This window comes from Rhopilema esculentum, chromosome 13 (assembly GCF_057945365.1).
Source record: "Rhopilema esculentum isolate cy_ngs chromosome 13, ASM5794536v1, whole genome shotgun sequence".
Taxonomy (NCBI): domain Eukaryota; kingdom Metazoa; phylum Cnidaria; class Scyphozoa; order Rhizostomeae; family Rhizostomatidae; genus Rhopilema; species Rhopilema esculentum.
The window spans coordinates 5891784-5914667 of record NC_142827.1 but is presented as its reverse complement, the minus strand read 5'-3'; the positions used below and the strand labels follow the sequence as shown (position 1 = coordinate 5914667).

Sequence of the window (22884 nt, the reverse complement as noted above, 5' to 3'; positions counted from 1 at the left end):
AAAACAGGTGTTACGATTTGGTAAGTGCCTTTTGTAAATGGTTTTTATACTACCGCGACTTACGCAAAATGGCTGCGAAAATTCAGACCAATCAATTTTGAACATGAAAGTTAAGGATAAAATTTAGGACAAAAAGGTATTCAGCAATAATAGTCTGTTTTTTGTTAAACGTAATTAACAGAAAAAACCCCACAATTTGATCATGTTTATTAGTTACCATAACTTCAATCAATATTCTATAAGTTCAATATGCTTAAAAGCCAACTAGGCCGAACCTCAGGAAGGGTTATGTAAAGAAATCTTTAAGGTGCCCAAATTGCTAGACCAAGACGCTACCGTATTGTCATTCGAAATATGAAGAACAGTCAAATGCTGTTCTAGATCCTGGTTGCTAGCTAAAGCAAAGTTTATACTGAACGGTTTAGTTGATCTGCCATGCCAAAAGGAGCAGTGAAAAATCATTCAAGAATTTAAGTTCAACAACTAAAGATGAAAAAACAAGATATCTAAATAGGCTGTTTGGCAATTTTTCAGCAGAGAATGAGGCCTAATTTACTAAAGCTTTTCATGCTACTAAAACTGAATGTGTACCAAACTGCAGGTTTTCGAAATAATTATTTAGTCATAAGTATTGAAATTTATAGAATTGAATACAGAATAACAAAAAGTCTATAGTAATAAATTAATCTCAACAAGCCTCAATCCCAGATTGCCTTTGCGATTTCTTCAACTCCTGCCGTTGCTAGTTTTTCCCATTTCTCATTAATGCTTTTATTTTCCACTTCTTTTTGCTTGAGCATCGTTATAAGCTCCCCTTCTCTTTCTTCTAATTTGCTGAGACGTGGTTCCAGCTTCTCTACTTTCCCGGTAAGAGTCTTCTCCGTTAATTGCAAGGATTCTAAGAATGGAAACCATGATTAAGTAATTAATGAAAAAACGACAAGCTAAACGTCGTTTGTAGTGGCATTTTAAGCAAGTGTCTTACATAAATTGGAATTTCAATTTAGATTCGGTTTTATTTCGCATTTAGCTCCATGTAATATGGTAGTACCTTTGAGATAAATGATTTTCATGTCACTTTATTGCTGACCGTTATATATATGTGTACATTTAATGAAAATTACTGTTTACCGGTCTGTCGTCAAGTGCCCGGTACAGTATCGGCAGAGCCATACACGCTATATAGTGTATAGAACAGGACGGTTCTAAGTTGCTCCTTCGAGTTTCATGCGATCATCAGGCAACTGTAGCTATATGCATATTTATAGTATATAGCGAGAATATGTGAAAAGACCGTTTTTCTGGCCACCGTCTTTTCATCGGTGGTTGACTAAAGTAACTCGCTTATTTTCATTAACTTTTTTTCGTTAGATGTATCAGGGTTTTTCGAAGCGGGGAAATCTCAGCCTTTATAATAGTTGCGATTACTAGACGAGTTGTCGATGTCATTCGATTTCTTTGCATTCTCTGTCAGATTTTTTTGTTCTTGTTTTTTCTACAAATTCGCTCTTAATCAACGAAAGTGGTTCAAGAATGATCAACGCAAGGGAAGAAAATTAAACATCATCAAGCTGTTTGCTCACCGATTTTCTTCTCGGACCTCATTTTATCGTTCTTCAAATCTGCACACTGGACCAACATCCTCTTCAGTTCACCCCGCTTCACTTCTAATTGTACCTCTTTCTGCTTAAGTTGATCGTCCATTCGTCTCATCAGAATTTCGTTTGCCTCTTTTCGTTTCAACTGCTTTTCGCACTCGATTTCTTTTTCCTTGAGTTTCTGTTCCCACCTTTGCTCGGAATCCTTTATATGCTCTGTGAAATCCCTTTGTAATTGTTCAACTGTGGATAAACAGTCAAGTATTAACAGCTAAAGCAAACAATGCATAACAAAAAGTAACGAAGCAATTTAAATGGAGAATTAATAGAAGTAAACTAGTATTTCGCCTCAGCATGAACGTAAGGTGACTAACTTGGCATAGGTTGTTCAAAAAGTTCATTGGTGCTACTTGAATAATCGAAGTAAAACGGTGTGAAAGCAGATGATGAAGTTCAGATAGTTATTTAGAAGAAGAATACGAGATCGTCTGAATGAAAGAGTGTTGATAGTTTAGCTTATGTAGAAATGTAAGTTAAGTATCCTATTACCATATGCTCATATTATCATCGTAGTTTATGAGTCCTAGCGATTCAATGACAGTAAATAGCTATTCAGTCTCAATATTCTTCAAGTTTTAAAGTGATTATCCCACTTCTTAATCTGCCTGGCAAAATAATTTTAGCAGTGTAAAAACTTAGAGAATCAGAGCATTTGTGTATTTGTTCTAATTTTATTTACTTTCATATTCGATTAATTTCATTGACTTATGCCAGGCTTATTTTTTTATACGTTCTATTAAGCTCTGATGTATGCCGTTGTGTTTTTTATGTAAGCACTGTTGAGCTTGGATTCCCCTTTGAATCCTTTTTAAATCGTTCAAATTATTCTCACTTTGGAGATGAATTTGCAATGCAGATTCAATTAGGCCGAGTTCAGTTTTGCAACAGTACAGTGTGATAATCGATTCTATGATTGAAACATTTCAAGTACATAAAAAACCTTGTTTTCTTCTAAAAACTGAAAATTTTCCCAATGCAAAGAATGATTTAAATGCAAATGATCGATGTTTGCTTTGTAGCAATTTAATTGAGTTACTCAAAGAAATACGATCTGAAGTACCTTTTTGAAGTGCCATTTCTTTGCCTTCCCTTAGCTCAAAAACAGCTGTTTCCAAATCCTTTATCCGTGACTGCGACACAGATTGGCCCTGTCTTGCCTTCCAAATCGCCTCTCTCTGTTCTTCATTCACTCTCGTAAGCCTGCATCTGTCGACCTTCAGCCTCTCTAGCTCAGCCAACAACTCATTCTTCTCCTCATTCAAAACATAACATCGTTCTTTGAACTTCTCGATAACATCAGCTGCTGCCGACACCTCGATGCTCCTTTCTCGTAAAGTCCATAATTGATTTTTTAGTTTCTCCAAATGGTTCTTCAAAGCAGCAATCTCTTGCTCGTTTTCCTCATTCACTGCACTTAGACACTGGTTCTTTGCTGTCAGCTCTTGACAGCTATTTGTTTGCTTTGTTGCATCCTCGGATGTTTCCTCTACTGCCTTTTTGAGCTTAGCGTTTTCGTCCTGCGCTAGAATCAAGCTTCTTGTTAGATCATTTACCTTCTTTTCATTATTGTCACAATCGTCTTGAAGTATCTTTAATTTCTGTTGTAACTCCTTATTTTCACGAAGTAACATTTCTTTAACTTCTGATGTCGTCGAATGCGTTTCTTTTTCCTCTTTCAATCTAGTTTCAAGCATCTGAAGCCGTCTGCCCAAATCTTTAAACTTGCTAACATAATCATCATAATCGCTGACTTTCTGCCCACACATGTGTTCTAAAGTTTCATTCTTTGCTTTCTCCACGTCAAACATTTCTCTCAGCTTTCGTATCTCTTCCTTTTGCTCATCACTCTGTATTTCCAATTCTGACTGTCTGTCCTTAAGTTCTGCCTCTTTCTTTTTGAATTTGCTTATCTGGTCGTCTTTATCGTTCACTTGCGTTTTCAGAATATCAATTTCTTCTGTATGCAAGGACCTTGTGTCATGCAATCCTTCAAGCGTCCCTTCTAACTCCTCTATTCTTTTGCAATAAACCTCACAGTCATTGTAAGCTCTTTGGAGTGAAACATTAAGGGAATAACATTCGTCTGATAACTTATCGCTGTTTGTCGCATAAACTTCACGCAACTCATTGAATTTCATTTCAGTTGTATCCCTCTCTTTGCAACAACTTTCGAATTTACCGTAAATATCTTGAATATCCTTTTGTAATTTTTCAGCATCATGTTCCAATTCTTCGAACTTTTTAGTTTGTATAAAGTGCTTTTCTGTGACTTCTTTTACCTCATTTTCCTTTTTAGCAATGACTGTATCAGAATTTCGAATCCTTGTTTCATACAACTGTTTTATATCAATGAGAGTTTCCACGTACTTTTCAAGTGAATCAACTTTCAGGCTAGTTTTTTCATTCACAATTTCTAGATTTTTTCTCAAAGCAATCTCTTCTTTTACCGTCTCTTGACTTTCGTTCAGTTCCCGCTCTATTTTTTCCACAATCTCTTTCTGCAAGTTCAATTCTTTCTCAAGGTAAGTAATCTTTTGGCATTGATCATTTCTTTCTTCTTCATTTTTCTTATACTGCTCTTCGAGAATCTCGTTTCTTGCACAAAGTTTCGCCATGGCCATTTTAGCATCATCAACTGCTTTTTGAGTTTGTTTATTTTCATTCTTGAGGTCTTCATTTTGCTTTTCAACAATTTTTTTGTTCTTTTCACAGCTTTGAAGGGTTCCATCGGCCTCCTCGAACTTCGCTTTCCAATATTCTGAATTCTGAGTGCTATTGAGCCTTCCTGTATCAAATCCCAGTATATTCGAAACGTTTTCTATCAATTGACTGTCGATAATCCCGTATCTTTGCCCATTTGGATTTTCCTCCATTGCTGTATTGAGCTGATCAAGAAAACAGCATCAATCCGATAGCTTTTGCTTTCAATAAGAATGAAACTGCCTAAATTTTGTTTTCGATGCTCTTAATATTCGACTGATTACTTCGAACGCTCTCGAAAGTTCGTCATCTGTTCGAAACTACTTCCAAATGCAACGATTCTAAAAATTTCGCAATCAAAGTTTGAAAAAAAAATTGAGGATTTTCACGTTGATTTTCAATTTCATCATTACAGGTATACTGAAGCTAAAAAATATCTGGCGTTTTTGGGGAACTGAATTCTTCTAGAAGCCAAAGATTATACTCTTTGGGTATTTTCTTACGCTTGTTAGTTTGTTCAGAGGTCTACTTGGCTTTTGTTTCACAAACTTTGTGACATGTAGAAACCTAACATACGATAACCAATAAAATTTTCAGGGAGCTCAAATTGCTGACATACGCAAATGAGATTGCCATTTCAACCAGTTAAGGCTAAACAGTATGATCTCATTAAGCCAAGGAATTTCTGCCTTCAAGTGACCTTCAGGAGGTGTAAAGAAGGAGTTGTTGAGCCACAACTCACTTATTGTTGCTCAGTTTGGAAACAAACCTACGGAGCAACAATAGCTATATAGTTTGCATATTGTCCCCAAGTTGTTTTTCACATAATTTATGATTTTAAAATGCCCTGACCACCCTGTTACAGCAGACACTTCTGCATTTTTTTCTGATTGAACTGCCAAAGTAGTGTTTGCTCTATGACTCCACGACACACCAACTACTGTCTATTATTCATACAATACTTACTGCCTTTGATTGCAATGCACCCCTTGATGCTCGATCCGTCTATCTTGACAATCCAAATCATTTGATAGGGTTTGGCATGAAGATCTTATTTATAAACTTCGTCGTTGTGGTGTTTCTGGAAATTTACTTTCACTCATCAAAGACTTCCTTGCAAATCGAAAACAGCGGACAGTTTTGAATGGTAAAACATCGGAACGGAGTTCAGTCACCTCCGGCGTCCCTCAAGGCTCCATCTTAGACCCACTTTTCTTCCTTGCGTACATCAACGACTTGACTGATAATCTTAAATGTAATGTCAAACTGTTTGCTGATGATACCTCACTCTTCACCATTGTTCATAATTCTGATCAGGCTGCTTCACACCTGGATCATGATCTTTACATCATCAAAAGTTTGCACATACTTGGCGCATGGTTTTTAATCCTGATCCAACTAAACAAGCAGTTGCGGTGACTTTTTCAATAAAGAAAATTTGAGCCGATCATCCACCATTTCTATTCAATGACATCCCAGTCATCAAAATGAATGAACATAGACATCTTGCCATCATGCTTGATTCTAAATTGTCTTTTGCCAGTCACATCCAGTCACATCCAGTCAATTATACTATAATGTAGACACGGAATAGGAATAATAAAATTTATTTCAAAGTATTTGCCCCGCAACACTTTAACTGACTTTTATAAATTGTATATGCGGCCACATCCCACCCACAAAATGCGATTTCAGACAAGATACCTCACTGAATAATCATATGGTACCCCTGAGTACACAAGATACCTTATTCCACAATCACCACAAGCTATGTATTCTTTTCGTAATGCAGATGTATGTAGTTGAGCAGATAAGAACGACAAGATTTAAGACCAGCTTTTACCCCGACTGTCTCTCTGAATGGAACACACTCAGACAAGGATGACCCAGAGATTATGTTATCACCTCCACCAAGTTTTTTTAAAACAAAATTATCGAAACTTATCCGACCCACTCCTAAACTATGTAGTATACGGTATTCATGATCCAAAAGGTCTAGCTATTCTTACTCAGTTACGGGTAGGACTGAGCAAACTAAATTATCATAAAGTGAGGCATAACTTTAGAGATACATTCAACCCTTTGTGTCCCGCAAATGATGGGGTAGAGGACAAGGAACATTTCCTGCTGATCTGTAATTCGTATAATGTGCCTAGATCTGATCTTCTCAATAGTGTGAATGCAATTTTGCTCCCTCATGGTTTCTCGTTTCTTTCAAAAGAAGTTTTACTCAAATTCATTTTGTATGGTGATGAGCGATTAACCATTGACACAAATACAGAATAGAGATTACATTCTCTATTCTGTGGCATAAATAAGATGATACTTCGGGTAACGCTCAAATTCATTCATCTATCTTAAGATACTATCTTAAGCACTATCTTAAGTCCGACATGGGAGACCCAGTAAACACTTTTCCTTCCCCCAGTGTGAGACTCAAATTGTCATGACTATCCCATGAGAATGACTAGAAAAAGTCTAGATTATCGGGGTGTTAAACAACTAGTATCGTCTTGATCAAGGGGTGATATATTATCTTGGCTTCGGGCCTGAATCAATGTTGTCTTCTTGTTTTGATGAATTTTCAATTTTTTATGGTTAGACACGAGGTTAAATCGGCCTCGTTTCAGCCCACCTCAGAGCTTTGGTTTTGTTGAATTGGCGGGAACCAAAATGGATCTAGTGCAAACATTTGCTTCGCTGCTCTAGAAGGTGTTTTAATTGGCAATGGATGATGTTAGTCAGTTAGATCAGAGTGATTCAAAGGTAGGTGTTCATTTCTGATACATCAAGGGCTTTTGCAGTTAAAGACACCGAGGTTTATAGACTGCAAGCAGAGAATTCTGAAAGGCGCCAGTTACTGACCTAATCGAGTTGTTTTGTGCTTTGTAGGCCTTGAATCGTATTTATTTAAAATTGATATCTAGGGAATTGATTTGCCACTGCTCTTTAATGTTGACAGACAAGGCTTTAGACTATATATCCATAACATATTGTTATTAATATCTGCTTAAGTAAGTTAATTTCTTAAATAATTGTGAATGCACAAGGTCGTGTGGATGCACATTTTTTTATCTAAGAAACTCACAATAAGAAATGAGGACGTTAATGCAGTTTCGCACCTCTTATTTACTGATCCAAACCCTATCCTTATCAATGTAACCACATGCTGAATGATGTGAAACTGCAAAAGCCCTAAAAAATTAAGTACTAAAAATTAGAAAAAATCAAGAAACTTCAGTATATGTCTATATAGCTATGTCTACCAAATAATGCAAACTTCAACAAGCTGAAGCTTATTTCATATAACAAAAAGAAGAAAAGAGAAAATGAAGAAAAGCTATGATAGTGATATGATCTACTCCTCTGAATGAAAAGTTTAGACAGGGAATACTGCCTGACCCTGAGCCCACCCACACCCCCCTTCATCAAGAAAAGCACTGGATAAATCCCCAATCCCAACAGCCGATCTGGCAGAAAAAAAGCACAAAAAACTAATGACCATCATGATGGCAAGACCACCATACAGCATTCAAAGTGAACAAATTTTGAGACAAATGAATTCTGAGAACCCCAGAACACCAGAGTTTCATGAAAATCTATCAATAGAATTAGCTGGTTGACATAAGATAAGAGTAAAAATTAAATTCTCTTATGTAAGTACATCATTAGAATGGATGTGAAAATTGACAGAATTATTGTGAGCATTTGAAAACAATAGAAACATTGATGAGTCTCACTATTTGCAGATGTAAACAGGTCTCAACAAGGCTCTGTAAGAAAATTTCCCAAAGTGTTAAAAATTTCCAGGGTTAAGGATTTGAAATAATGACTTATAAGGACATTTGAAATAGTTTTTAATAAGGAAAATATAGATTTCAGAAGAGAGAATCAAGCATAACTAATCTATTCAATGAGAGAAAAATTTGCTTTATGCAAGAACTTTGCTCTGATAAAATATTGAAAAGATTGAAAGCTGGTTATTATTCATCAATCTAACATGATAATACATTGTTGATAATAATTAGAAAAAATCTACTGTGATTGCTTTTGCTAATATCAATGTAAAATGGAGTTTTGAGCTTCTATTCAATTATTTTAATTTTTGCTAAATTTGAGAAGAAATTGCATTAGGAAAATAAAGTTTTTATTTTGGTCAACACATCATTAAGTTTATCAGTTTAAAATTCATTCATTTAATGGTAATTGCAATGATTAATAGATCTGGCGTGCAATTAGATAATTTTTGTTTCACAATCTATTTTCAGGAAGATGAAAGCTGTATTGTTGACAACAGACAGCAGTCAATTCTTTCGTTTTTCAAACCAGTTACACAAAACCTTCCACAATGCATAAATGTAAAAGAAACTGGAATCCTGTCAGATAAAAATAAAACATGTGAATCCCAAAGATCAACTAAAATAAATATTGAAGACACCTGTATATCAAATGAAATTGATAGAAAAGAAAAATCAAAGCAATGTAAGAAGCATAAAAGAAAGAGCAAATCAGGCCAAACTTTTGATAATTTGCATAATTGTATTGATGAAGATATTGTTACAAAAGGTTCTATTGAAGTAGAGGGAATTGAATCAAATGAATTGCCCTGCGAGTCTATTGATTTAAATGATAGTGAAAGTAAGGAAGAGTACAAAGGAGGGAGAAAGAAAAGGAGACAGGGGCAATCAAAATGTTCAAAAAATGATAAACCTGTTTTAAGTAACCAAGAATCAATCAAAATTAGCGGTGATGACAACCTTGAAAATAATAAAATGGAAAATCTGACAGATTCTTCCTGTGTTAATCAAATTCAAGAATGTGCAGAGGAAAATGACAGTTTAGAGGACAAGGTAGTTATTGAAAAAAGCTCTGATAATGGTAGTACAGACATTCACTGTAGGGTAAAAGAGCCTGAAGAGAGAATAATTCCCAGAAATGAAGAGCTAAAAGCTGACCAAAGTCTAGGGTGTGAAAATGAAATGAAATTAAAAGTTTGCTCAGAAGGTAAGATGGATGTAAATTCAGATGATGAAGATGGACAAAATTTTCACATAAAAAACAAAAGTGTCAACCGAAATAAGCCTAAAAAGAAAAGAAGGAAAATAATTGATTCTGATTCTGACGGGGAAAATGAAAACCAACATGGAGAACTGATGACAAAAAACTCTGCTCTTGTTGAATTGTCAACAAGCAGTGGAAGCAGAGAATGCGGCGAATCTAGTAAAATAGATGAAGTTGGTGTAAGAAGGAGCACGAGGGTAAAACAGAAAGAGGTTAGTTATTGTCATGATGAATTTGCTGATGAAGATAAAGAAGATGAACATGAGAAAACAATTAAAAAGGTTAGGAGAAGTGAGTCAAAGGAGAAAGCAGATGAAACTCATGAAAAGAAACCAAAAAGGAAAAACAAGCAGAAGAATATTGATAATCATTCAACATCAACTGGAGACAATCCAGAGGAATGCTGCCAGACCTCTGTGTTGGATATGTGTTCTAGCAAAAGAGTACCTATACCAAAGGGACCTGAAGAAACACAACAGAATGTTAAAATTATAGATTCCAAGCTTGTTGAAAAGTGCTTGAATGCTCCTGGTATGCTATAAAATTATCAGTGTGTATCTCTAGATTTAAATTAACTCTTCAATTTTCAAATTTATAAGATCAGATCCATTTATAATTTCACTTCTTTTCACTTTTTCTTTGTGAGGTTATTCAACTCCAAAATATTACACCTTCAAGTGATTTTTAATTTGTTGTTTGTCATAACATTTATTCTGTAAAAGAAGTACAAAGAGAGCAATCAGCAAAGTATCTCAAACTGAAAGGCCATCCAACTGAAATATGGTTATTTCAGCTGTTTACATTATAACCCATGAAAAGAAGGTATAAAATTGTATTTTGCAAATTGTATGCAAATTAATAAGTAGTCAAAATTGCTTGTTATTTTGCAGAGTCATCAGTGATGAAAACAAACTTCCTTTCAAAATTTTCCAATCAAAAGTTTGTACGACATGAGGATACTGTTATCCTGGAATCAGAGACATGCTTACCAACCACAAGTCATGTTCTGCAGATCTCAGATGCTGAAAATACTTGGTACAAAAGCTTGCCAATGGCAATAAAAGTAGGAAAAATTCTTTTAGGTGACACTCAACTCTTGAACAGTTACCATCCTGTACCAGATACTTCAATTTGGACATGCTTGCTGACCATGAACAAAGTTTGTATCTATACTGATTTTAAATGTCATAGTTTCCCTACTTTATTCCACTTTTTTTGCAGAAACAAAATACATTATTATCCAACAACAGGGGTGGAATCACCAGCTGGGCACATTAGATGATGACAAAGGGCCTTTGAGAGGCACCCTGGCTCTATTTGTTCCAGTCTTTTTGTATCCACCTTATGGGCTTAAGCAGAAAAACTCTGCAAGTCCTCCCCTGTTTGTGAAAGAAAAACTCATGTCTGTTATTAGGGTCAAAATATTCTTGAATTTCTCATGGAATGAACCTGTAAATAATCGTATATTACCCATAAAACTATAACAATTATTACATGCTTTTCTGCTTGGATTTTTCTACAGGTTGTTCAATTGTGTCAAACTAAGAAAGATCAGCATTTAGTCAGTAATTCCTAACATATCTAAGTCACTGTAAAAAATTATTTTCCCAATGTGTTCAATTTTCGTATTCATTTAATTTGTCTTTAATTTTCATTTGTCTTGCATTTGCTTCGATTCTATTCCGATTTGGTTTGTAGATTTAAGATTAATATAAATTATTATTTTGTATTTGAAATTGATGTATCATCTAACCTCATATCTGTCACCTTGTGTGTCAAGATTGGATGATTTTGAAGTCAGATGTATTTTTTTATTTTACAATCATCAATGCCATAACAGTTTCAAAAAATTTTCACATAATTATCAATTTATTTTATAGACTGTTATTAAAAAGATGGAGGTCACCAGTGCAAAATCTGTGTCGTTAGCTGTCTGTCTCGGAGCGATAATGACAAGGAAGAGAGGTTTTCCAATCTTAGAGGTCTTAGAGGCGTACCTTTATTGCCAAAAGAGCGTTTTACAGCAGTGTAAGTTCCTGTTTAAAATTTATCCTTATTTAGGTACAAAATCCTTAAGTGTGATCGTCTTTTCATCTATTTCAAAGTTTGGCCGAGGTATACATGATTTTTAGCCGTCCAAGAACCCTTTACGATTCTATCTATGTTTTAGTCTTTCCAAATATTCTATTTTTATTAGTAACATTATTGACAACTTTTGTTCCTATTTATAGTATATGGTGGTTTTTGATTCATAACTAGACAAAGGTTCCCTTCGCCTTTTAGGCTGCATCTCATGTTTGATTTTGATGATTCGAGGAGTTTAAGACGAAGAATTACTCTTGCTTTCAAATTTTGTTTTTATTTCTTTTCCACATCCTGGGATTTTGTATTATGAATAGGTTAATTTTGTAATTTTTTTGCTAGGTCTTGCTAAAGCTGAGCTGATGAGATCTAATCTGAAAATGATATGGGAAAAGCAAGGAAAGATTGAGCCAATTGCACCAGTTGGGGTTTCTATCCCACAGAGCGAGACCATATGTACTACAACGCCTGCCATTGATATAAGAAATATGTTCAAGAAAGCTAGAACCCTGAAACCCACTGCAAAGGACGGCGATGCAGATATCGCAAGTTGCAAACAGCTGATAACTGAGAATGCGTCGAAGGGGAACAGGAATAGTAGTTCCAGGAAGGGTAAGAAAAGTCAAGTACAGGATAAAGCAGTTGCTGTCACGAAGGTTGACAAAGTAGAAAAGAAATCTAAGAAAAATTATAAAACAAGAACGAAGAATAAAAGTGCACATTTGGATCTAAGTGTTGAGTTGATTGAATCACCGCAAGCAAAGTTAAGCGGAACAATAAAACAGTCGTTTGCTAAAGTATCAAAACACCCACGACAGAAAGAATTAGAAGATATTAAGAAGGCTTCAAAATCCAAAGACGACAAGGACCACGAGAAAGGTGACGATTCTAATGATAGTTCTACTAGAAGACGATCAGGAAGAAAAATTGAGAAGAAGGATTATAAAGAAAGTGTCACGAATTTTGATCCGGATGAGGACCGGCTCGAAATCACTATAAAGGAAGATAAGCATAAGACGCTGTCGTCTACGAAGAATGTTGATGGACCAACTATTGATGCAGGAGTTGATTACCAAGACAAGGTGAAAGATTATTGCAGCAAAAAGAAGACGAAGAAAAAGAAACGAAAACACGCAAAATGTTTAGTCGATGATACTCCAGCTGTTACTGAAATGAATATTGATGATGAGAACGTTGAAGGTGATAGCAGTAAAAAAACTGAAGAGAAGAAGAGCAGGAAGAAACCTAAGAAACAGAAGAAGAAGGAACAGAATAGTGAAGAGAAAGAGAAAGTTGAGAAAAAAGATGAAAGTGTTGACAGCAAAAGCTCCACACCATCAAACGCTGATATTAGAAAGTTGTTCAACGATAAAAGAATGAGCAGCAAAGAGAAAAAAGACATTGAACATAAGAAAGAAGAGAGAAAAGCTACAGTGTCAGATCATAGTCTAAATGATTCAGTCATCGAAGTTCTGCCAGCAGTTGAAAGTTATGAAGTTAAATCAGGTGAAGCTGAAACTTCAGTGGAAAAGAAACAGGAAATTCGTTTGCCATGTGGCTTAGATATAAGAAAGTTCTTTGGACAAAAGTCATTGAATTGCTCTTTGGAAAAACCAACGCCAGTGTTTGTTGGCTGTAAGGGGGAAGATGATGTCACAAATAGTAAAAGTGCAGAATGTAAGCCAGATTCGTTAGGGAAAGCTGAGCTTACTGAGCGCTGTACGGTTGAAGAAAGCTCGATATGTAATGAGAATGCAAACGAGGACAAAGATGCTTGCAGAGCTGATGCTGGTGCCAGAAAAAGGGGAAGGAGACCTAAAGGTAATACCCGACCTGGGGTTTCGAAAAATGAAGGCAGTGTTAAGGTCACGGATATGCCAATGGACATAATGTCAACAGGACAAAATAAAGGTGCTACAGAAATTATGTGTGAGGCTAAGAACACTACAGATATTAATTGTGAGGTGGCCTGTTCTAAAACACGGAACAGTGGAATGGATGATGAAGTTAGTGATAAGGATTTTTCACCATGTGAGAAAAGAAATGCTACAATTATGTCGTATTTTTCATCAAAGAAGTCCGTTTCTTCAGAAGCGCCTACTGAAAAAAACAAAGAACTTACAACTGACAGGGACTTAATTTGTGCCAGAACTTTAGAAAAGAAGCCTTGTGACACGGATAAACTTAAAGAGGTAACTATAGGAGATGATGACAAAGAAGTAACTACAGGAGAATTCTCTTCGACGGATCATGAAGAAAATGAAAGGCTGGGCTTGGCTCAGGAAAAACAATGTAAGAAAAATGAAAAATTAGGGGAAGAAAATTGTGAACAGGATAAGGGCGAAAACCCATTGTTTAAAAGTAGAGATAAATCTAGAAAAGTTGATATAGAAAGTGAACATGACATTTGTACGAACGACGAACCCGCCACCTCTGATATAAAACTAGAAGATATAACTCCCAGGTCAAAACGTAAACGGGATGTAGAGCCTTCAATAGACCCTTCTTGTGCCGAAGCAGATGCAGCTTCAGTGACTCCTCCTTTGCAATTTGCTACCAAGAAATCGAAGAGACAGAAGTTTGACGAAAATGTGATACTTGATGGTAAACAATCTGCCATGAAGCAAGATGATAATTTAGTTGCACGCGAAAAGGAATGTCCTCTCGTTTCAGAGGGAAATTTCGATGATCACGAAGGATTTTCAAACTCAGGTGAACATGAGGGAAAGTTGCCAGAGAAAATAAAAAAGAAGGAACTGGAACTTCCGTGTCCTATTTCGGAGAAAATTGACGTATCAAATGTTGTTCAGCAATCATCTCATCACCTTATGGACAACAATTCCACTGGTTCAGATTCAAATGACCCAGTTATGGTCTTACACCAAAGTAACATAAACTGCGAAGCAGAATCTGATAACGAGGGTATGAATGATATTGAGACTGAAAACCACGATTCTTCTGCAGCCACCAAAGTTAATAAACCTTGTGTAATGGAAGTGGATCAGCCCTTGGAGCTTGTTTCAAATATAAAAAATAGTGATTTGACAGAGAATTGCGAGAGGAATGGAAAAAGCAACGAGAAAGAGAATCGTGAGCAAGAAAAGCAAGACGGCAAAATATCTGACAATGTAAATTTAAGTAGGTCCAAACGTTCAAGGGAGATAAAAAATGAACTCTTAGAGGAAACTGGTCAACTGGAAAGTGACAGTGGGCGGAGACGATCTTCCCGTGTAAAACAAAAGGAGGAGCAAAAAATGATCGAGGAGGAGGAAAGAAGGGAAGAACTGAGGTTAGCTAGGGAAGAACAACGGAGAAGAAAAGAAGAATTGAAGTTGGCGAAAGAAGAAAACAGGAAGAAAGACGAAAGCCTACACAAAGAGATTGGCGAAGATGATATTTGCACAAGTCCACTGTCAAAGAAAAGAAAGAAGTCACGCAAGGCCTCAGAGAGCAAAGAAGAGACAAATGACGTATCGCTAGAAATATTAGAGCCAGTAGAATCATCTACAACTAATTCATCTTCAAAGGACATGACGACAGAATCTGCTGATAGTTATCAAGACAGTAGAAAAGATTTTGAAGTGCAACCGGTCACGGAAGACTTTGTCAATTCAACGTTATTATGGACAGAGAAGTACGCACCAATGAAACATGAGCAAGTGATTGGCAACGCAAGCCACTGCAATGAGCTTTTTGATTGGCTGTCTTTGTGGAAGGAGAAACACGAGCATCTTGTTATGCAGATGATGGCTTCAAAAGCGCACAGGTATTAAAGTATTATTTTGTTTGTTTCAATCACGATGCTTGGCGTTTTGTGTGTGTATTCCTTTGATACTACGAACCTAATAAAGGCATTGAAAGCTGAAAAATTTGGTTTACCACTGAAATGGTATTCCCGTCAAGCTTCCATATAAGGGTGCTGCTACGAGGGTAAACATTATCATTTTAATCCAATAGAATGGTCTGAGATTTCTTTACCTACAATAAAATCTCCACACGTGATGCTACCGAATCTTAGTAGATTCTGACAGATCATATGCCTGTTTGCTTATTTCTGTTCATCGTGAAAATGCAGAATATCAAGCAGGATGTCCATTAAATGCAACCTTCGATCAATTTCTTAGGCTTGAATTTGATAATTTTTATGCTTGCTTGATCAGTTATAGCTGACGCAGAATACCTCTCTTTCTCCAGGCCACGTGCCAAGAATGACGATGATCACAGTGATTTTGAAGACAGTGACGAGGAAGACAATCTGTCTAATACTTATTTGATAATTGGTGAAACGGGTTGTGGATCAACGGCAGCTGTTTATGCCTGTGCTCAGGAGCTAGGCTACAAGGTTCATTTATTTTTATTGCCAATTTTGTATTTCTTACCGAGCAAATGTGTTTAAAGATTTAATTTTAACTAGTTCAGTCTGTCCTGTGCAGCATTCAGTTTTTAGGAATTGATATTCATTGGGCACTCACAAAGGATTGTGTTGCCAATGAACATGTTTCACTTCTCCAACTCAGATATTGTATGCCCATGCTTTGTACGCCACAATGTCTAAAATCTAGAAAAGATTAACTCATAACTGTTCACCTTTAAGGATGATCTGCATGCCTGTTCTCGTTTTGCTTCGATATAATATCTCTTGATGATACAATTTTAAGCATGGTTGCTCTTTTAAAATTGTTCTTTTACTATTCTTGTAGTAGAGTTTTTCTTGCATCTGGAATTATAGCACGTCGAGTAAAAGTTCTTGCTAGTTTAGTAGATTTTGTGGGTATCTAATTATAATTACGGATAATCTTTTTTAAAAAAGGTTCTCGAAATGAATCCATCGAGTCACCGATCTGGCAAGCAGATTCAAGCACTTCTTGGAGAGGCCACTCAGAGCCACCAAGTGAAGCGTAAATTCCACGGTTCTGCGAACGAATCCGGAAAAGGAGCCGATGGGACAAAGGGATTTCTTCCCTTTTTTGGTGCCAAGGCAGAGGGAAAAACCGAAGAAGAAAACGACGGTCAATGCTCAGAGAAGGTAGCTGAGAAAGGATCTGAGGAAAGTGAGTCATCGAAGGAACAATCAGAGCATAGTGGAGGCAGTGGAGATATGTCGTTGATTCTTTTTGAGCAGGTACGTGGATCTTATCACTTGATTAAACGTTACCATGGTTCAAATTTAAACAATTTGAAATCGGTTTACCATCGATGTCATGTCAAACTCTTCTTGGTGTTGTAGAGAGCATATCTTCATAACAAAAGGTTTCCTCTCTTTGTATTTTTGTCCTTCTTTTTCATTAATGTTTCTTGTAAAGATACTTTGTCTCCTGTATCTCCACGGGTTTTCAATTACCAAAGTAAACTTTAACTGCCATTTAGCTTTTTTTCTAAGAACATTACATTTTGAAGCGTTGAAAAGATCCATGTTATTGTTCTTTGCTCTTTCTTTTTACACCATTTCAGCATTGCCTTCTGTAATTTTAACTCGAAGAAGCAGAAGAAGATTTTGTGTATTTCATCTCAGATAACTCTCCCATTTTAGATTTTCTTTGAGGATTTTAATCGATTGTTTATATTTCAAGATTATGTCTGTTAGTGTTCTGGTTTAAGTTTAGACCTTGATGTTCCAAGGCATCGGATACCTTTTGATGTTTTGAGCATCGATTCATTACATTTCTAGGCTGATGTTGTTTTTGACGAGCAAGACAGAGGCTTTTGGTTTGGAGTGAATGAACTGAGAAAAGAAGCTAAAAGACCTATTATAATAACAGCGAATGGTAAGTTAAGTTAAAACAGCTCGAAACGGTCGAAAAATGTTCTTTGGATATGGTCAACATCATTGACTGTGGGCTTCCATGCAGAAAGTTAATTTACAGAAAGTTTAATCAAAATTTATTGCTATACACATACCTTTTAGGACGAATGTATGTGTTTTATGACCATATTTTGTTTAAGTACTGGATAATTTTTGCTTTTTCTACGTTTTAACTTACGTTTATATGTGCTTAGCATTACCTTGAACCAGCGTCAGAGCTTTAAATATACCGAATACAAGCTTTGGATACATGATAATGGCTGCTTTACCTTCTGCGTTACATGGGCTTGGTGCCGTTTTGATAAAGCCTTTTTATAGGTAGCCTTGAAAAAACTACGGTTTCAAGTTGTAACAATGAGCTGTAACCATGCTTATTGTGAGTGGTAACTGTCAGTGGTAACTGCTTCAAGAACCCTCTATTACTATTTTGGACAGATAAGTTAACGGATAGCATAACTGATGTGACAAGCTGATTGTTATTGGCTCTCGTGATTGAGCTCATAGCAAATTTTTTCTTCAGTAGCTACCTAAAATAGGGAGCAAATATATTCTGTTAAAGTGAGTGTTTTTGGCATTGCACGAAAATCAATCTAGGTACCCGATTTTTCCAATTTTCTTCCATCCTTCCAGATCCTTTAGTATCATGCAAACTTGAGGGAGGATCATACTCTCTCCTGACAATGGAGGCAGTTGATTACGAAACGATAGCCAATCATCTCGAGGCAATCTGCCTGGCTGAGCAAGTGATGCCGCAGCGGGAATTGATAGGAGATGTTATTGCTAAATGTAATGGAGACATCAGAAAATCTTTGTTGAAACTGCAATTTCTTCTTGAACAGTGGCAAAACCCTTGTCACGAGGCCTTGTCTAAATCAATCAGTAAGTTGATGGGAAAAGATGACATCAAAGAGGGCCTGCCTGTTGTCGATAGCTTCTCTGAAATGAAGCCTGTTGTTGTGACTGAAGAACTGGTCCCAAGGGAAGGACATGGCATGGTTACTGGCTCTGCCGAAAATCAAGAGATGAATGTATGTTGTATTCATTATTTTCTTTTCGAGCTGTTTAATACACCAAGAACTTCAAATTTCCTTTAGCTCGGGTCATCTTCCTCATTTTGTCCTAGCGCATGGACATTGATGATTTTTTCATGGTCATTGGTTGCTTGAAGTTTGGCGATCAAAGAATTATTCTTTGAAAGATTAATGTGGAAATGTTTTCAGTTTTATCTGCAGTAATCAGTTAAGTCTTGTTAAAAGTGTTTTATCCAAAAAGCAGCGCGTCTTTTATGCATTATTTGTCCTGGCATCAGTTGAAATGGAACGACATTTCTCATTTAACGTTGTAAGGATTAGTTTTAGCTTCATACCTTTCGTAGCTTCATTTCTTAGCAATAAATATCTTTTGTAAACGAAGGAGCGTAATCGCACAGCCATTTTGGATTTTCCAAGAAGCGGCTGTAGTAACCTGGACAAATCACTTTTCTCTTTTTGAACAAGAAAGTCAAATATGATATAACTTCTGCTTATTTCTTTGTTTTTTTTGCTTGGTTTATTGTCTGTTCCATAAGCTAGACTAGTAGCTCGCTATTTGAAACATCAATTAACAAAAACGTGCATAATGCCAAAAGCACATTTTTGTTGCTGGAATTATCCTTTAGTTTACTGTTTTTGCACGTAAGTGAATTGTATTTGTTATAATCTAGATAGAATATCTTAATCGATATTACTTTGGTTCTACTTGCTTGAAGCTAAGGCCAATGGCTTTGTATCTTTGCTATATTTTGAAAAGAAGTTGTTTTTAAAGGCCAACAGCAATTGTAAAGAACCTTGCTCTGAACTGGACAACATTATTGTGGATATCAAATGCGAAGTTGTAGAAGACGAAGAGGCTCAGAATCTAGGCCCTGAAATAAACGATTGTCAAGTGGAAGATTTACCTGGTCCTAATGCAGTTGAAAAGGAAGAGACTGGGGCTGAAAATGCTGAATCGAAATCAGAGAATCGCTCAGAAGAGTTAGATGCTTTTATTGCCATGGTACATGAAACCGAGGACTCCACTGTAAAGGAGACTGGAAATGCTCTATTCGATATTACACAGGTATCTTTCTCACGTTATTACAGAAATGCTAGATATTTGTTTCTCCTTTACTTATTTCTTCACTATAGCTAGAAGGATCATCCACTTCGATTTCATTCCCACAGCCTGAAGCCTACACCCTTACTTGAAAGCTCTGCGCCCTTATTTATCTAACTGCTTCTGCGCAGTCATACAGTAAAAAAGCATGGCTACCTTTAGGCTCATTTGGCTGATCAGTAACGTAATTGTAGTTCAAAACACCTGTGTTATTTAATCAGAACATGGCCGCCCGTTTCAACTGTTGCTTCCCCAAACTCCGGCTTTTTATCTGAATTCAATCTAGATTTTTGTACTTTCCAGTTCTTTCTTAATTCTCTTTTTTCATCGAATCTCCTTGTTAAATTTTCATCGCTTTTTGGAACTTACTTATGCATTATATTCCTTTCTTATATTTTTCTCCTTCAACATATTCTTGTGTCCATGCAGGTCACTGAAGAAGAGCTCCTTGCCAGTAGATCCAAGCAAAGTTTTTGGTCACTCGATAAGTGTACTCGGGGCGTGAAAAATGGTATGTAGTTTTGCGACCAGCTCGAAACATAATTATTAGTCCACCTACTTGTTTGTCGTCTAAACAGTAGCGTTGGTATGCATTTGCGGACGTTAATATGGAAATACTGAGGATAACTAGAGATGCTAGAAATTACCATGTCTGATAAAAGGACCTCAGCTGGCAATTGATTTACTGATTTACTGATTTATCGAGAATTCATTTTAGACAATCTTTAAGGGAGCTTAATCTACGAAAAGTAAACTGCTTGTTGTTCAGCTTATACTGCTTATTACATATAATGGCTGCTTATATCATACTTATTTACTAATATCTTACAAGGAGATACTTGTTTTAATACTGGTCAGTCGACAGTGATCCATTCTGCTCCCTACTTTCTTTATAGAATAGAAGTTATGCTAGTTGTCGCAAAGACCTTTTCATCTCTGTCTCCCTTTTCCTTTTTTCAGAATCAGAAACTTGCCGTTCTCTCAGGAAGATTGCTTCATCTGCCGAACTCGTATCTTCGGTGGACATGCATGGGATATCAGACCATCTTTCTCTAAGGGACAGTCTACAGTCACACGGCTGGTGGCATGGTAGAATTGTCGACGGTATTACAGACGAGGAACGGTTTTCCTTTGGCAGTGGCAATGCCTCTATCTCGAACCAGCTGTTTTCAAAGGTGCAAGATGCATACAAGGAAATTCATGAAGCTGTCCTTAACCTGGATGGTGTCTGTTGTTCTTCGGCAGATATTCAGGCCAGGTTGGTTGCTCTTTTTGCCAGCGATACGTTATAGCCCCTTTGACTATTCTGTTGCCATGAAGCAGATCTTGCAAAACTAGGGACGTTATTTGACTGATATTCTTTGAGAGGTTGAAGGGTATGAGATTTCCAACTGACATTAAACCAAAGGTATTTTTGTTCTAAAATTGTACTAAAGCCTTTATTTACAGAGCCTCTTACAGAAGCCTTTTTCGATCTGAATTGAGAAAATCTTCCGAGTTATGACTTAGACATCCTGATTACTCTCAAATTTCCAACTGGTTCAAAGATTTTTCCCTTGTTCAGTGGTTTCTTTTTTATGGATGGTTTGTCTCAATTGAGGGCTCTTTGTATCAATGAACCAATAAGAGAATTGTTTGAGAGGCCCCGTATTTCATTAAATGAATGTTTTCATTTTTCAAAAGTAATGTTTTCGAGTTAAAAAAAATGATCCTTTTGATAATAGGATTGAATTAATTCTTTTGGAAGGTAAGGCACGTTGTTAAATTTACATATATGTAAGAGAAAAAAACTTCTTACTGCTGATTAAGGATTTTGTTTTATGTTAAGCTTTGCGACTTTTTTGTGCTATTTTTCTTTCTAAAAACCGCTCATTAGCAGTTGGTAAATAAAACAAAATTTAATTATCAAAATCAACGAAAAATGAAGAAATTGAATACTAATCCTGATTTTAGCTTCTATAAAAATGCGTTTTTCCATGAATTTCTCCAAATTAATAATGTTTCTTTGGTAACTGAAAGGGAAGAATCACTTGGGTAGGTAGAATAAGCTCGCTACTAAAAGTACATACTATTTTCCCTAGATTTAGGATTGGCGTATTCACAATTTTTCAGCCATGAGCAGCTTTCTTTGGTGACCGGGATATACAACATAGGCAAATACGGTTTTAGTTCTCAGCCCCGAATGTTGTTTTTTTTGTTAACTTTACATATAATTTTAATTTCGTTTAATTTAAACCACCTGAATTGCATGCTGAGTTAGAGGAGACTTTGATATGTTTCTACCTCTTATTTGTTATATGAATTCGATTTGTGTTGTATATTGGTTGCAGTTTTAATCGTTTCGTCATAATATTGAAAAGATTGAGATGCAGCAATCAGAGACAGTTCAAATGCTTATAGCTTATATTCATGAAGACTAAATCTTGGTGCTGTGTCACAATTTATCAAGTGGCTTTCACTTTCAAATGCCCTTTATATCATTCTTTATCTTTTGTTTTTTCTTAATTGCCTCTTTTTAATCGCAAGGATTGATTTATTTTAGGGATACGAAGTCGGTTTTCAAATCTGTTGAAAACTTATTACCTTGCTCCGGCCGCTCTGACCATAGCGCTCTCTGTGTTGACATATTGCCAACATTAAGTACGATTTGCAAATCTGAAGAGCACCGGAAACACACCCAGTTTGGAAGAAGATCAAGAAGGTGAATGCATTGTATAATTTTATCCTTGCAGATTTTTTCATCAGCTTTAGAAATTTCCATGCCGAAGTGGAGGGTTAAAAGCCTACGGTACCAGGATATTCAAAACCGCCATTAAAGCCCTCCATAGGTGTACGTAGCCTTTTTGTGTAAAATCTACAAAATGCAGGGATAATGTTAAAAAGTCAAAATGAATCATACATCCGTTTCGCAACTCGAACGCAGCTTTCATTTACAAACTTTCTATGGTGTTATCTTTCAAGTTTGAAAGGTTTTTTATCCATTGAATTCAGTGTTCATATCTCTGCAGACAGATTGAAGGTCTCACTGTTTCTGGCATTACAAACGTCGATGCCTTTGTTAACCTTTCATTTGAAGCAATGATGGTGCTGAATCAACACAAGACTTTTATTTGAAAACTCAGAAAGTCCATTAAATGGCTAAAAATGACTAATTATACTTCACCTTTTGTGTTTATTTTAGATTTCTACATTACCTCGACACAATCGGTTTTCATTTAGAGCCCGAACTTCAAGAAAAGTTTGTAAGAACTTGGGTTGGGTGAGCGAAAATATTTTAAAAATTTGTAATTAAAAATTTTCCAATTTTTATGGATTTGTAGCAGTGCTAGTAAAATTGCATTCTTTTTAAGATCTAGATGGAACTCAACTTTTTAGTTACATTTTTTGGACCATCTTGCAAGGTGAATAGACAGCAAAGACCTAAAATTTGTTGCGTCAGTACGAGCG

At 36.2% G+C, this 22884-nt stretch overlaps 2 protein-coding genes across 4 annotated transcripts in view; one reads left to right on the top strand and one right to left on the bottom strand.

The window, feature by feature from the left end:
- Positions 1-333: 333 nt before the first annotated feature.
- On the bottom strand, positions 334-7953 carry LOC135691682 (uncharacterized). Its single transcript, XM_065209630.2, has 3 exons — positions 2719-7953; positions 1584-1841; positions 334-898 (listed from the first exon to the last, which is right to left on the bottom strand). Exons 1-3 carry the CDS (start codon positions 4529-4531, stop codon positions 699-701), a joined length of 2271 nt encoding a protein of 756 aa, XP_065065702.2. The 5' UTR covers positions 4532-7953; the 3' UTR covers positions 334-698.
- Positions 6898-22884, top strand: part of LOC135691680 (uncharacterized) — a 57263-nt gene continuing 41276 nt past the window's right edge. For 2 of the 3 annotated variants that reach the window (XM_065209620.2, XM_065209619.2), the window contains exons 1-14: positions 6898-7124; positions 8627-9950; positions 10310-10578; positions 11300-11447; positions 11844-15267; positions 15696-15843; positions 16312-16623; positions 17170-17266; positions 17935-18332; positions 19108-19401; positions 19867-19948; positions 20398-20695; positions 21980-22138; positions 22619-22696. In XM_065209620.2, coding sequence (XP_065065692.2) covers positions 7086-7124; positions 8627-9950; positions 10310-10578; positions 11300-11447; positions 11844-15267; positions 15696-15843; positions 16312-16623; positions 17170-17266; positions 17935-18332; positions 19108-19401; positions 19867-19948; positions 20398-20695; positions 21980-22138; positions 22619-22696 — 7070 coding nt within the window. In that variant the 5' untranslated portion in view covers positions 6898-7085. Of the gene's footprint in view, positions 7125-8626; positions 9951-10309; positions 10579-11299; positions 11448-11843; positions 15268-15695; positions 15844-16311; positions 16624-17169; positions 17267-17934; positions 18333-19107; positions 19402-19866; positions 19949-20397; positions 20696-21979; positions 22139-22618; positions 22805-22884 lie in introns of those variants that run through there. The other variant, XM_065209621.2, reaches the window with a different exon arrangement.